The 13331-nt window shown below is 47.3% G+C and overlaps 1 protein-coding gene across 1 annotated transcript; it reads right to left on the bottom strand.

Annotated features, from left to right (window-relative positions):
• Nucleotides 1-11: 11 nt before the first annotated feature.
• On the bottom strand, nt 12-13273 carry LOC117441042 (probable carboxypeptidase X1; the record flags this gene model as incomplete). Its single annotated transcript, XM_034077238.2, has 11 exons — nt 12-388; nt 857-959; nt 1622-1761; nt 2143-2239; nt 3074-3271; nt 3969-4148; nt 4873-5069; nt 8798-8921; nt 9724-9815; nt 11007-11166; nt 12980-13273. Coding segments are annotated over 11 exons (1890 nt in total), but the record flags the coding sequence as incomplete, so codon positions are not given.
• Between the last annotated feature and the right edge of the window lie 58 nt (nt 13274-13331).

Genomic DNA, 13331 nt, shown 5'->3' with positions numbered 1-13331 from the left:
CTCCTCTGGCTCTCGGTTCTCCTCTAGTTGATGGCCTTGGTTCTCCTCTTGTTGGTGGTTCTCCTCTGGTTGAGGGTTCTCCTCTAGTTGATGGCCTTGGTTCTCCTCTTGTTGGTGGTTCTCCTCTGGCTCTCGGTTCTCCTCTGGTTGAGGGTCTTGGTGGTGGCTCTGAGCTTCTTCAGGCGCAGCGCTCTCAGGCGGAGCTGCAGGTCCACGGCAGGTCTGGCTCCCAGCCTCACGGGGGCCTTTGAGAGGTTGAAGTCACAGACTGTGGGGTAGAGGTCGTACGACACCTGGCAGCTCCTGGAGGAGGAGAGGTATCCCTCAGCGCTGACCGACACCCGGTAGTCTCCGGGGTTCAGAAGACGCCAGAAGTCACCGTCTGAAACTGGAGGAGGAGAGAGAGTCAGGACTCAGAGACACGAGGAGAGATGGAGAGTCAGGACTCAGAGACACGAGGAGAGATGGAGAGTCAGGACTCAGAGACACGAGGAGAGATGGAGAGTCAGGACTCAGAGACACGAGGAGAGATGGAGCTCTGATGAGGACAAACTGAGGAGATGAAATACTACAAACAGTACAAAGCAATGTGGAAGAGCAGCCCCTCATCCATTGGTGTGTGTGTGTGTGTGTGTGTGTGTGTGTGTGTGTGTGTGTGTGTGTGTGTGTGTGTGTGGTGTGTGTGTGTGTGTGTGTGTGTGTGGTGTGTGTGGTGTGTGTGTGTGTGTGTGTGTGTGTGTGTGTGTGTGTGTGTGTGTGTGTGTGTGTGTGTGTGTGTGTGTGTGTGTGTGTGTGTGTGTGTGTGTGTGTGTGTGTGTGTGTGTGTGTGTGTGTGTGTGTGTGTGTGTGTGTGTACCTGATCTGATGTGATGATCGATATCATCCACTTTAACGATGGCGTCTGCGATCCCCTCCTCCGTCTCTCGGTCCCGGACGACTCCTTTAATCCCCCGATGGACCTGAGAGCGAGAGGAGAACACGGATTACAGGTCGTTAATGGCGCGTTTCCACTGCAGGCCTCGCTCGTTTGGTTAGCAGTTAGCACTCAGCAGCTCACAGCTCCTCATATCTGTTCAGAAACTAGACGGAAGTGAAACAAGTACAAACCACAGACTGTCCGTGTCATGGAGAATACAGTCGCTGCTTTATTCATGTCTGTAGGCCGTTGTTGTGAGTGTGGACGGTCGGAGCATATATAACGTTAGCTTAGCCGATCTCCATTCAGAAAACACGCATTTTAAAAGGTGTTTCTCTGCCGTCTGGCTGCAGACTCAAAGCATTAATTCATGGTTCTTACTAACCGGTATCAGTGTGTTGTTGCTTCGGCATCATTTAGAAACGTGTATTACAATTACATCACGGTAAAATATGTTCATCTTGTTGTAGTTGTCGCCCCCTAGCCAGCGATTCTCTCTAGTTTAGCATACTCAGCCCGACTCAGCCCGGTTGTTCCTGGCCCGAGAACCACGATTTTATGGGGCCAGAAAAACTGTGAATTAGGACCCGCTAGCCGGTACTAGGCCGAGTGGAAACGCAACCAAAACCGGGCCCGCGCGGCTCGGCACGCTTAAAGCAAGCTTCCCGCTGCCGTGGAAACCAGGCCAGAGGAAGAGGGGCACACCTGCTCCATGAAGACCAGCAGGGACTCCTTGTTGTTGACCCACTCCACCGGCAGCTCGCTGGCGTGAGGGAACTTGTCGCAGGAAAGCTCCACCGTCACGGCGAAGCAGTTTGTGTGCAGGTAGCTGAAGTCATTCATGCCTGAGAGGAGAACATCGACAAACAATTCTAAATAATAAAAATACAAAGTTAAAAACACAGAACATTAGTTTATCTTTGACGGGGCTGCGTTTCATTGTCGGCGTTTATTTAAATGATCAACGTTTTAGCGTGACAGTTACTTCATCGCTTTATTGTTGTATCATTATTTCTATTTTTCTTTATTTTTTACCTTTTTACCTCAATTTCCACACTAAATAAAATATGAGCGGTCAGAAAATCAACGTGCGGGAACCCACATATTTAACCTCTGCAGACCATTGACATGCACTAACACCCATAGGACACTCTGCAGGAGAGGGAGCGCCTCATATAGGGCCTCTTTAAATACTTTCTGGATTACTTGAAAACGCCCGTTCTTACTTCCTGGTACGTTGTGCCAGTCGGCTCCGTTGATGATGTTGTTGTGTCTCCTGAAGTCCTTGTTGTGGCAGGGCCTCCGGTCCGGGTTGGACATCACCTGATTATCCATAAACACACGGGACTTGGTGTTGTTCCCTGCAGACGAGTTGAAGGTCTCCTATCACGCTATCTTTAGGCATGTTACGGGTCTCAGATATAAAAACATGTCTGAAGTGTTTTGCTCAATAGCCTCAAACCTCTCTATTTCAGCCGTTACTAAAGTGCTGATTCTGGGTCTGTCGCTTTAAAACTAATTCTACCTTCAGAAACTCAGCTAAACGCTGCCGGGATGAAACTCCACATCCTGTTCCAAACCACATCAAGGATCCTCTCTGAAACAGGATGGAGCTCAAACTCTCTCTCTCAGGTTTACCACGAGGTGACTTCCTTTTGACTTCCTGCTTCCTCACTCTCTCTCCGGCACAGGTTAGCTCTGAGTGCTAGCATGCTAATGTAAACACAGACCATGTCACTTCCAGAACACGTCTCATTGTTTCTGACAGCAACGGTTCTGATTGGCCCGTGGGGGTAAAGCCCGCCCACATTTTAGTACTGTCGTCATGACGCAGCAAATCTGGATCAGCTCCGTTGATCCCCGTTTTTAGAGATGTGGGTACGGAGGAGAAGAGAGAGGGGTTTGTTTCTGACACTTTGAGAGTCTCCTGACACACAGGGACACATGGGAGACACACCGGGGACACACCGGGGACACACACACCGGGGACACACCGGGGACACACACACCGGGGACACACCGGGGACACATAGTGATGTAGAGAAGACATGAAGTAGTGCATTTTGCCTGATAGGTGACCTTTAATATGCGAGACACAGGTAAGGTACTTGTTGTTTCCTGTGGATGTGTGAAAGTGACAGGTGGGGGGGGGGGTACCCTGTTGGTGCTGGCGTACGCGGTGGCCAGCCAGCGGAAGAAGCTCTCGTCGGCGGTGGGCGTGTGCTCTCTTGGAGCCCAGTCGATAGTCATGTCGTACGGGTACGTGACCACCAGCTCCCCCCCGTGGAGGTTAGCACTCAGGACGAACGGGATGTGCTGCATCCAGTCGATGACGGCCCGGGTCTCTGGCGCCACCTGGTGGATCAGAGGAGAGACTCGGGATCAGAGGAGAGACTCGGGATCAGAGGAGAGACTCGGAGGAGAGACTCGGGATCAGAGGAGAGACTCTGGCTCAGAGGAGAGACTCGGGATCAGAGGAGAGACTCTGGATCAGAGGAGAGACTCGGGATCAGAGGAGAGACTCAGAGGAGAGACTCGGGATCAGAGGAGAGACTCTGGCTCAGAGGAGAGACTCGGGATCAGAGGAGAGACTCAGAGGAGAGACTCGGGATCAGAGGAGAGACTCGGGATCAGAGGAGAGACTCAGGATCAGTTCAGTGAAACAACTGATCGAGACACAACTCAATAAAAAATCTTTTTGATAAGAGACATCCTTTTTTCCTGAACATGGACAGGATTAGGTTTTCTCTGAGTGGCTCCTCAAATACATTTGGGAAGATATGGGGCCCTTTTTTCAAATTTGTCAAGAGGATAAAGTTCCCAATCATTCCTGAGTAAACGTTTGCATTTTGGAGGGGTCCCAACACGCTGCCTTGCGGACTTTTATTGTTTATTGTTGACATGTTTGTTTAAGCTGACTGGTTTTCTATTTGTGGGATTGTGTTCGCCCTGGTGTTAAGCAGTATCTACGTTGTTACTTTACCTACTTTTGATACGCTCTTAAAAAACAATAAACAAAAGAAACCACAGAAAAAAGAGGCGTGCGTCTCACAAAGGCTTCCTCCGAGGTGTACATCTCCGGGAGGGGGAAGTAATGGTTGATGAGTTTGGAGCGGTCCGTCTCCACCTCGATGGCGTTCCACATCCCAGAGTTCAGGTCGGCAAAGTTATGGTTCATGTCGATTCCTTCGTAGCTGTAGCGACCGAGAGCCCAGCCGGACAGTTCTGAGCCCTGTGGAGAACAGGAGGGGAGATTCAAGGTCTGCTGTCATGCTATCTTTGGCATTTAGTACAGGTCAAACAAGTCTATGAAGTGTTTTGCTCAAAATACCAAACGGATCACCCATTCTAGCCTCATTCCCCTCTATTGCAGCCTGGTACTAAAGTGCTGATTCTGGGTCAGTAGCTTTAAAGCCAGATACTCAGCTATACGCTGCCGTGATGAAACTCCATATCATGTTCCAAACCACATCAAGGACTATCTCTGAAACAGGATGGAGCTCAAACTCTCTCTCTCTCTCAGGTTTACCACGAGGTGACTTCCTTTCTACTTCCTGCTTCTTCACACTCTCTCTCCGGCACAGGTTAGCTCTGAGTGCTAGCATGCTAATGGAAACACAGACCATGTTACTTCCAGAACACGTCTCTTTGTTTCTGACCGCAACGTTTCTGATTGGCCCGTGGGGGTAAAGCCCGCCCACATTTTTAGTAATGTTGTCATGACGCAGCAAATCTGGATCAGCTCCGTTGTTCCCCCGTTTTTAGAGACGTGGGTACGGAGGAGAAGAGAGAGGGTTTGATTTCCTGACACTTTGTGAGTCTCCTGAGACACCGGAGACACACCGGGGACACACCGATGTATAAAAGACATCAAAAAGTGCATTTTGCATGATAGGAGACCTTTCATTCCTCCGGCCGTCATGCAGACTACAGGATCTAAAAGCGTTCCCAGAAACCTTCTTGAAGGCCATCTCGTATCCGTCGGGGTTCATGGAGGGCAGCAGGTGGATGCGGGTGTCTTGGATCAGGCGGACGATGCGCTGGTCGCCTCGTTTGTACTCCTGACACATGAACTGCATGAGGTTGAGGACGAGCTCTCGGCCCAGAACCTCGTTCCCGTGCATCCCTGCAACGTAACGAAACTCTGGTTCTCCTGCAGGGGGCGACAAAACACACATAGGAGTTAGTGAAGAAGGGTTCTGTTTCAGAAGAATAATCTCCACATATTAACACCACTTTATGATTTATGAGGTAAAAAGCTAATGTTGGGCTATAAAGGAACTACAGCACGGTCACATGACTTCACCACCGCTAAGCTAAAGGAGGCTAATGTTGGGCTATAAAGGAACTACAGCACGGTCACATGACTTCACGTCACCACCGCTAAGCTAAAGGAGGCTAATGTTGGGCTATAAAGGAACTACATCACGGTCACATGACTTCACGTCACCACCGCTAAGCTAAAGGAGGCTAATGTTGGGCTATAAAGGAACTACAGCACGGTCACATGACTTCACGTCACCACCGCTAAGCTAAAGGAGGCTAATGTTGGGCTATAAAGGAACTACAGCACGGTCACATGACTTCACGTCACCACCGCTAAGCTAAAGGAGGCTAATGTTGGGCTATAAAGGAACTACAGCACGGTCACATGACTTCACGTCACCACCGCTAAGCTAAAGGAGGCTAATGTTGGGCTATAAAGGAACTACAGCACGGTCACATGACTTCACGTCACCACCGCTAAGCTAAAGGCGGCTAATGTCATCTCTTCAGCTTGTGTTACCCACAGACCTTATTTCAGGTTAACTACCAAAGACACATTCAGAAAAAACATTGACCTCCAGGCCAGGCGACAGGAAGTGGAACATGTTGACTCATTTCGGGGTTTTAGGACTCATTCCTTCACCACTCTAATGCTGGACCGATGCTTCACCATCACACGGTGACCTAAACCTCACAGTCCAGCAGTGAGCGGAACAGACTACAGTTTCCTAATTCGCTCTGAGATGTGCAAATGTTGTCGTTGGCCTCCAGAGCTGAAAGAGTGGAGAGGTTTTCCAAAACACACGTCGGTGAAGGCATCACGGAGAAAGAGAGTGGAGGACGATTCCTCTGTTTAAAATCTGTCTTTTATTGACAGATGTCATCCTATCACTGCTGCAAATAACTATTCCAAAGGATATTACGCGCTTTTTACTCAATGTTTAAATGTTGGAGATCCGCAGGAGTTTTTCCAGCTCCAGTTTTTGAACCCAAGTCAAAGAAGTGTGTGTGAGCTCTCTCTTTGTAAACAGTGTGAGGAGGAGGAGGTGTGAGATTTCAGAGCCGCCTGTCAATGCATGCAAAGCAAACGGGAAACAGATCCAGCTCTTTCAATGAAGTCTGTCAGAGTGGATGTGAAAAGAAGGAATTTCAAAAACATCAAGGAGGAGGAACAAGGTTTTTGAGTATAATGTAGTGCTCGAAAATATGTTTAATTTGCCTGTCGAGGTTTTGTTTTTGACTTGATTTCGATTGTAAAACGACCTTTTATGGCCTGTATTTATACCCAACTGGTGAATTTAAAAACTGCGGTTGCTAACAAGTGTCCAAATGAGACGACTGAACGTCATCACGCCCAACATTAGCTGCCTTTAGCTTAGCGGTGGTGACGTGAAGTCATGTGACCGTGCTGTAGTTCCTTTATAGCCCAACATTAGCCTCCTTTAGCTTAGCGGTGGTGATGTGAAGTCATGTGACCGTGCTGTAGTTCCTTTATAGCCCAACATTAGCCTCCTTAAGCTTAGCGGTGGTGACGTGAAGTCATGTGACCGTTCTGTAGTTTCTTTATAGCCCAACATTAGCCTCCTTTAGCTTAGCGGTGGTGACGTGAAGTCATGTGACCGTGCTGTAGTTCCTTTATAGCCCAACATTAGCCTCCTTTAGCTTAGCGGTGGTGACGTGAAGTCATGTGACCGTGCTGTAGTTCCTTTATAGCCCAACATTAGCCTCCTTTAGCTTAGCGGTGGTGACGTGAAGTCATGTGACCGTGCTGTAGTTCCTTTATAGCCCAACATTAGCCGCCTTTAGCTTAGCGGTGGTGACGTGAAGTCATGTGACCGTGCTGTAGTTCCTTTATAGCCCAACATTAGCCTCCTTTAGCTTAGCGGTGGTGACGTGAAGTCATGTGACCGTGCTGTAGTTCCTTTATAGCCCAACATTAGCCTCCTTTAGCTTAGCGGTGGTGACGTGAAGTCATGTGACCGTGCTGTAGTTCCTTATAGCCCAACATTAGCCACCTTTAGCTTAGCGGTGGTGACGTGAAGTCATGTGACCGTGCTGTAGTTCCTTTATAGCCCAACATTAGCCACCTTTAGCTTAGCGGTGGTGACGTGAAGTCATGTGACCGTGCTGTAGTTCCTTTATAGCCCAACATTAGCCTCCTTTAGCTTAGCGGTGGTGACGTGAAGTCATGTGACCGTGCTGTAGTTCCTTTATAGCCCAACATTAGCCTCCTTTAGCTTAGCGGTGGTGAAGTGAAGTCATGTGACCGTGCTGTAGTTCCTTTATAGCCCAACATTAGCCTCCTTTAGCTTAGCGGTGGTGAAGTGAAGTCATGTGACCGTGCTGTAGTTCCTCTATAGCCCAACATTAGCCTCCTTTAGCTTAGCGGTGGTGACGTGAAGTCATGTGACCGTGCTGTAGTTCCTTTATAGCCCAACATTAGCCTCCTTTAGCTTAGCGGTGGTGACGTGAAGTCATGTGACCGTGCTGTAGTTCCTCTATAGCCCAACATTAGCCTCCTTTAGCTTAGCGGTGGTGAAGTGAAGTCATGTGACCGTGCTGTAGTTCCTTTATAGCCCAACATTAGCCTCCTTTAGCTTAGCGGTGGTGACGTGAAGTCATGTGACCGTGCTGTAGTTCCTTTATAGCCCAACATTAGCCTCCTTTAGCTTAGCGGTGGTGACGTGAAGTCATGTGACCGTGCTGTAGTTCCTTTATAGCCCAACATTAGCCTCCTTTAGCTTAGCGGTGGTGACGTGAAGTCATGTGACCGTGCTGTAGTTCCTTTATAGCCCAACATTAGCCTCCTTTAGCTTAGCGGTGGTGACGTGAAGTCATGTGACCGTGCTGTAGTTCCTTTATAGCCCAACATTAGCCTCCTTTAGCTTAGCGGTGGTGACGTGAAGTCATGTGACCGTGCTGTAGTTCCTCTATAGCCCAACATTAGCCTCCTTTAGCTTAGCGGTGGTGAAGTGAAGTCATGTGACCGTGCTGTAGTTCCTTTATAGCCCAACATTAGCCACCTTTAGCTTAGCGGTGGTGACGTGAAGTCATGTGACCGTGCTGTAGTTCCTCTATAGCCCAACATTAGCCTCCTTTAGCTTAGCGGTGGTGAAGTGAAGTCATGTGACCGTGCTGTAGTTCCTTTATAGCCCAACATTAGCCTCCTTTAGCTTAGCGGTGGTGACGTGAAGTCATGTGACCGTGCTGTAGTTCCTTTATAGCCCAACATTAGCCTCCTTTAGCTTAGCGGTGGTGACGTGAAGTCATGTGACCGTGCTGTAGTTCCTTTATAGCCCAACATTAGCCTCCTTTAGCTTAGCGGTGGTGACGTGAAGTCATGTGACCGTGCTGTAGTTCCTTTATAGCCCAACATTAGCCTCCTTTAGCTTAGCGGTGGTGAAGTGAAGTCATGTGACCGTGCTGTAGTTCCTCTATAGCCCAACATTAGCCTCCTTTAGCTTAGCGGTGGTGAAGTGAAGTCATGTGACCGTGCTGTAGTTCCTTTATAGCCCAACATTAGCCACCTTTAGCTTAGCGTTGGTGCGCTTTTGGTTTATTTAAATTAATGAATTACTTATTTTTAGTAGTAGTAAAGGTTTGAAAGCTTCTCACCCAGCTCGTGTTTCCCCGGGTTGTCAGAGATCTCCATGGCGTAGAGCTTCAGTCCCGTGTAACTCTTCCCGATGCTGTACATGCGCGTGATGTTCGGACACGCCTCGGTCACCGACTTCATCAACTGGGAAACAACAACAACAGTTATTTAGAGTTTTACTTGAGACTTTATTAATCTATAAATCCACCAAGTCAGAGTTAAATATCTGTGTATCAACGGTTAAAGCCACTTCCAGTAAGAGGGGTACACATGATCAGATATTATGGGCTGTATTTTTCCCTGCTGTCTGGGTCTGTTAAACACTGACTCTGAGTGTGGGGGAAACTTCTGAAGCAATGGGAGTCAGGACTCAGAGACACGAGGAGAGCTGAAGCTCTGATGGAGTCAGGACTCAGAGAGACACGAGGAGAGCTGGAGCTCTGATGGAGTCAGGACTCAGAGAGACACGAGGAGAGCTGGAGCTCTGATGGAGTCAGGACTCAGAGACACGAGGAGAGCTGGAGCTCTGATGGAGTCAGGACTCAGAGAGACACGAGGAGAGCTGGAGCTCTGATGGAGTCAGGACTCAGAGAGACGAGGAGAGCTGGAGCTCTGATGGAGTCAGGACTCAGAGACACGAGGAGAGCTGGAGCTCTGATGGAGTCAGGACTCAGCGACACGAGGAGAGCTCCAAACAGACCGCAGGTAGTGGCAGCTCAGTGAGGATCCAAACCTCTCATAATATTTGTTTTCTGGTCAGACTGAGACCACACACACACACACACACACACACACACACACACACACACACACACACACACACACACACACACACACACACACACACACACACACACACACACACACACACACACACACACACACACACACACACACACTGGTCTGCAGAGACTAAAATCCCTATGTTTCAGTTTCTCTGACGAACCTTTCTCATCTCCTTGTAGTTGTGGTGTCTGAAGTCCAGTTTGTCTTGAGGCTCTGCCGGCGCTGTCTGCCACGGGTAGATGTTGTTTGGATCTGTGGTGTGACAGCAGAGATAACACAAGTTCACACATCCTTCACTCAAGGAGAAGTACAGATACTCGTGTTTAAAAATACTCTGGTGAAAGTAGAAGTACTGACTAAACTTCTTTACTCAAGTCAAAGTAAAGAAGCTTTGAAGTGTACTTCAGTCAAGAGTACCCATAACTAGCAGCTGTTTTAAAGAGTACCTTTTTTAATAAAATAAAAAGAAAGTACAGGTATTTGTGTTCAACATGTGAGTAGTAGAAAGTACAGGTATTTGAGTTCAACATGTAAGAAGTAGAAAGTACAGGTATTTGAGTTCAACATGTGAGAAGTAGAAAGTACAGGTATTTGAGTTCAACATGTAAGAAGTAGAAAGTACAGGTATTTGAGTTCAACATGTAAGAAGTAGAAAGTACAGGTATTTGGGTTCAACATGAGAGAAGTAGAAAGTACAGGTATTTGAGTTCAACATGTGAGAAGTAGAAAGTACAGGTATTTGAGTTCAACATGAGAGAAGTAGAAAGTACAGGTATTTGAGTTCAACATGTAAGAAGTGGAAAGTACAGGTATTTGAGTTCAACATGTGAGAAGTAGAAAGTACAGGTATTTGAGTTCAACATGTGAGAAGTAGAAAGTACAGGTATTTGAGTTCAACATGTAAGAAGTGGAAAGTACAGGTATTTGAGTTCAACATGTGAGAAGTAGAAAGTACAGGTATTTGTGTTCAACATGTAAGAAGTAGAAAGTACAGGTATTTGGGTTCAACATGAGAGAAGTAGAAAGTACAGGTATTTGAGTTCAACATGTAAGAAGTAGAAAGTACAGGTATTTGAGTTCAACATGTAAGAAGTAGAAAGTACAGGTATTTGAGTTCAACATGAGAGAAGTAGAAAGTACAGGTATTTGAGTTCAACATGTAAGAAGTGGAAAGTACAGGTATTTGAGTTCAACATGTAAGAAGTAGAAAGTACAGGTATTTGGGTTCAACATGTAAGAAGTAGAAAGTACAGGTATTTGAGTTCAACATGTGAGAAGTAGAAAGTACAGGTATTTGAGTTCAACATGTGAGAAGTAGAAAGTACAGGTATTTGAGTTCAACATGTAAGAAGTAGAAAGTACAGGTATTTGGGTTCAACATGTGAGAAGTAGAAAGTACACGTATTTGGGTTCAACATGTAATCGGTATCTGTCCTCCTGTACCTGGCACAGCGCAGCCCAGCACCTCGGCTCGCAGGCAGATGTGTCCCAGCGACCCGTTCTGGTACCAGCTCTGAGGATTGATCCGGAGGTAACGGGCCACAGTGGACGTGTTGAAGAGAGCCAGGACCGGAGTCTCAAGGTTCTGGTTCCCGGTGAATATCTGGACAGGTGGTGAAGCACACAAAAAGCTGGAGGAAGTATTCAGATGCTTGAGTACAAGTACCACTACTGTATTGTTAAAATACTTCCTTAACAGTAAAAGTCCTGCATTCAAAATCTTTCTTAAGTAAAAGTACAAAAGTATTTCAGCAAATGTACTTAAGGTATAAAAAGTGAAATTACTTATTGTCCCATGTGTGTATATAATTATATTTAGGGTGATTTAGCCTAACGTGGGTTAACGTGGGTCCGGTGAAACGCAGGTGTTCAGACAGATCGGAGGTGGAGGAAGTATTCAGATGTGTCCTTGAATTTTCGAATTTTGTTAATTGATCATAACATTTAAATGTAAACAGTGCATGTTTTTTGTCGCCATGGATTTGTTGGTGTATTTCAACAACTACATTATTCTAATCCAGTTTCAATTCATATTTAATCATTATATTCGTATATTCGTACTCATCATATCATCTCTTAGTAGATAAAACATTTAAATATCTACCGACAAGTCCCTTTTTCTGGTGCTCATAAAATAAACAAAATCATTAGTTGTTGATGCATTTCTTTCTTTTGAATCTTAAAATCATTGTTTTGCCATCTTCACTCAGATGGCAGTGGCTCAGGGGCTTGGACTGGGAGCCGTAGGGTCGCCGGTTCAAGTCCCCGCCCAGACCTAGAATATGGAGTGTGGACTGCTACGTGGAGACGTCCCAGTTCACCTCCTGTCCTGCCGTGGTGCCCTTGAGCAAGGCACTGTTTCCATTATTCACCAAATACATGTTCAGACCAGCTGTGTGTTCGCCAATAAAAGATCATTTCTAGGGCTCCAGGAAACCATTTCTATGATATGTTTCTTAAAGGTGGGGTAGGTATTCACTTCAGAAACACTCGTTATATTCCATCCCGATAGCAATGAATATCTGAAGTGCTTTGAAGCCGTGGCGCTGTAAAAAGCACGACCAAGCATCTGAGCCGGCTAAAGTAACTGGATGGCCTACCTGCCTGTCAGCCTTCCATCGGGGCACAGACTGACCTCGTGCCCTCATTGGTCATGTGTGTGTTGGAGGCGGGGCTCTGTGAGGAAGTGGCAGCTTTTCTCCAGGTTGTATATTTTCAAATTCTAGCGCACTCGACTCGAGCTGCTTTCTCCCATAGACTGTAAATGGACGTAGGGTCCGTGCCGTCACCCATAGGATTCTGCAGAGTTGCCGTGCAGCCCTTAGTGGGCGGAGTCGACCACTAACGGCTCCACAGTGACGTCAGAGTTCAACTCCCGCCTGCTCCAAATAAGGGCAAAGAGGCGGAGCTAGCTTAGCTTGGCTGAAGCTACCAAGCTAAACTAGCATGCTCCGGTTTCTCCAACATTACTTACCCCATCTTTAAAAGAGTCACAACCTCCATCAAAGCAACACTATGAAACAGCTCATTCTCTTTCAGGGCTAATATGTCCATTTATATGTTTAAGTTATTTGATTAATTGAGTACAAATAAACCAGACAATAGTGTGTCCTGTAATCCCTGATTTCATTCACCAAATACATCTGCAGATAAGATCAGAGAGGACTTCATTCATCCTGAAGGAAACAGCTGTGTCAGAGTTACAGAGATACAGCAGCAGCATAATAATAATAACACTGTCCACTAACAGAGCAGCCATTTTGTTTACCCGGCTCCACGCCCCCCCCGAACCCCAGCACAGGAACACAGCAACACTTCTTCATCTTCATACATCGTGTTTATTGAAAGGGAACGGGCTCGTTGAAGACTCCTCTGAAGACTGCTCAGACGTCCTTCCTGGTCAGAGTCTTCCTCACCTTGTCCTGAAGCGTCTGCAGGAAGTAGACGATGTTCCTCTTTTTGTTTTGCTCCGAGACCCCCAGCCGGGGCCACGAGTCGGACTTGTTGCCCAGCGATCCCATCACCTGCTCGTTCATCATCCTGCGGTAGTCCTCCATCACCGCCTCGTACTTCTCCACAGACTCGGCCCGGTCGGCGGCGGCTTTGGCGTCGCTTTGCACTCTGATCACGTGACCCATCCCCCACGAGGGAGGAGGGAAGACCAGGGACTTCAGAAGGAGCTTCACCGCCTCCTCCACGAACGAGTACACCTCAAGAGAGTCAAAGTCAACTTCATTGTCCAGCTTTCAGTTTGTGTGTACAGACAGA

This window comes from Pseudochaenichthys georgianus, unplaced genomic scaffold (genome assembly GCF_902827115.2).
Source record: "Pseudochaenichthys georgianus unplaced genomic scaffold, fPseGeo1.2 scaffold_1420_arrow_ctg1, whole genome shotgun sequence".
NCBI classification, from domain to species: Eukaryota; Metazoa; Chordata; class Actinopteri; order Perciformes; family Channichthyidae; genus Pseudochaenichthys; species Pseudochaenichthys georgianus.
Note: the sequence above shows the minus strand (reverse complement) of the source record. Positions and strands in the feature narration are given on the sequence as shown.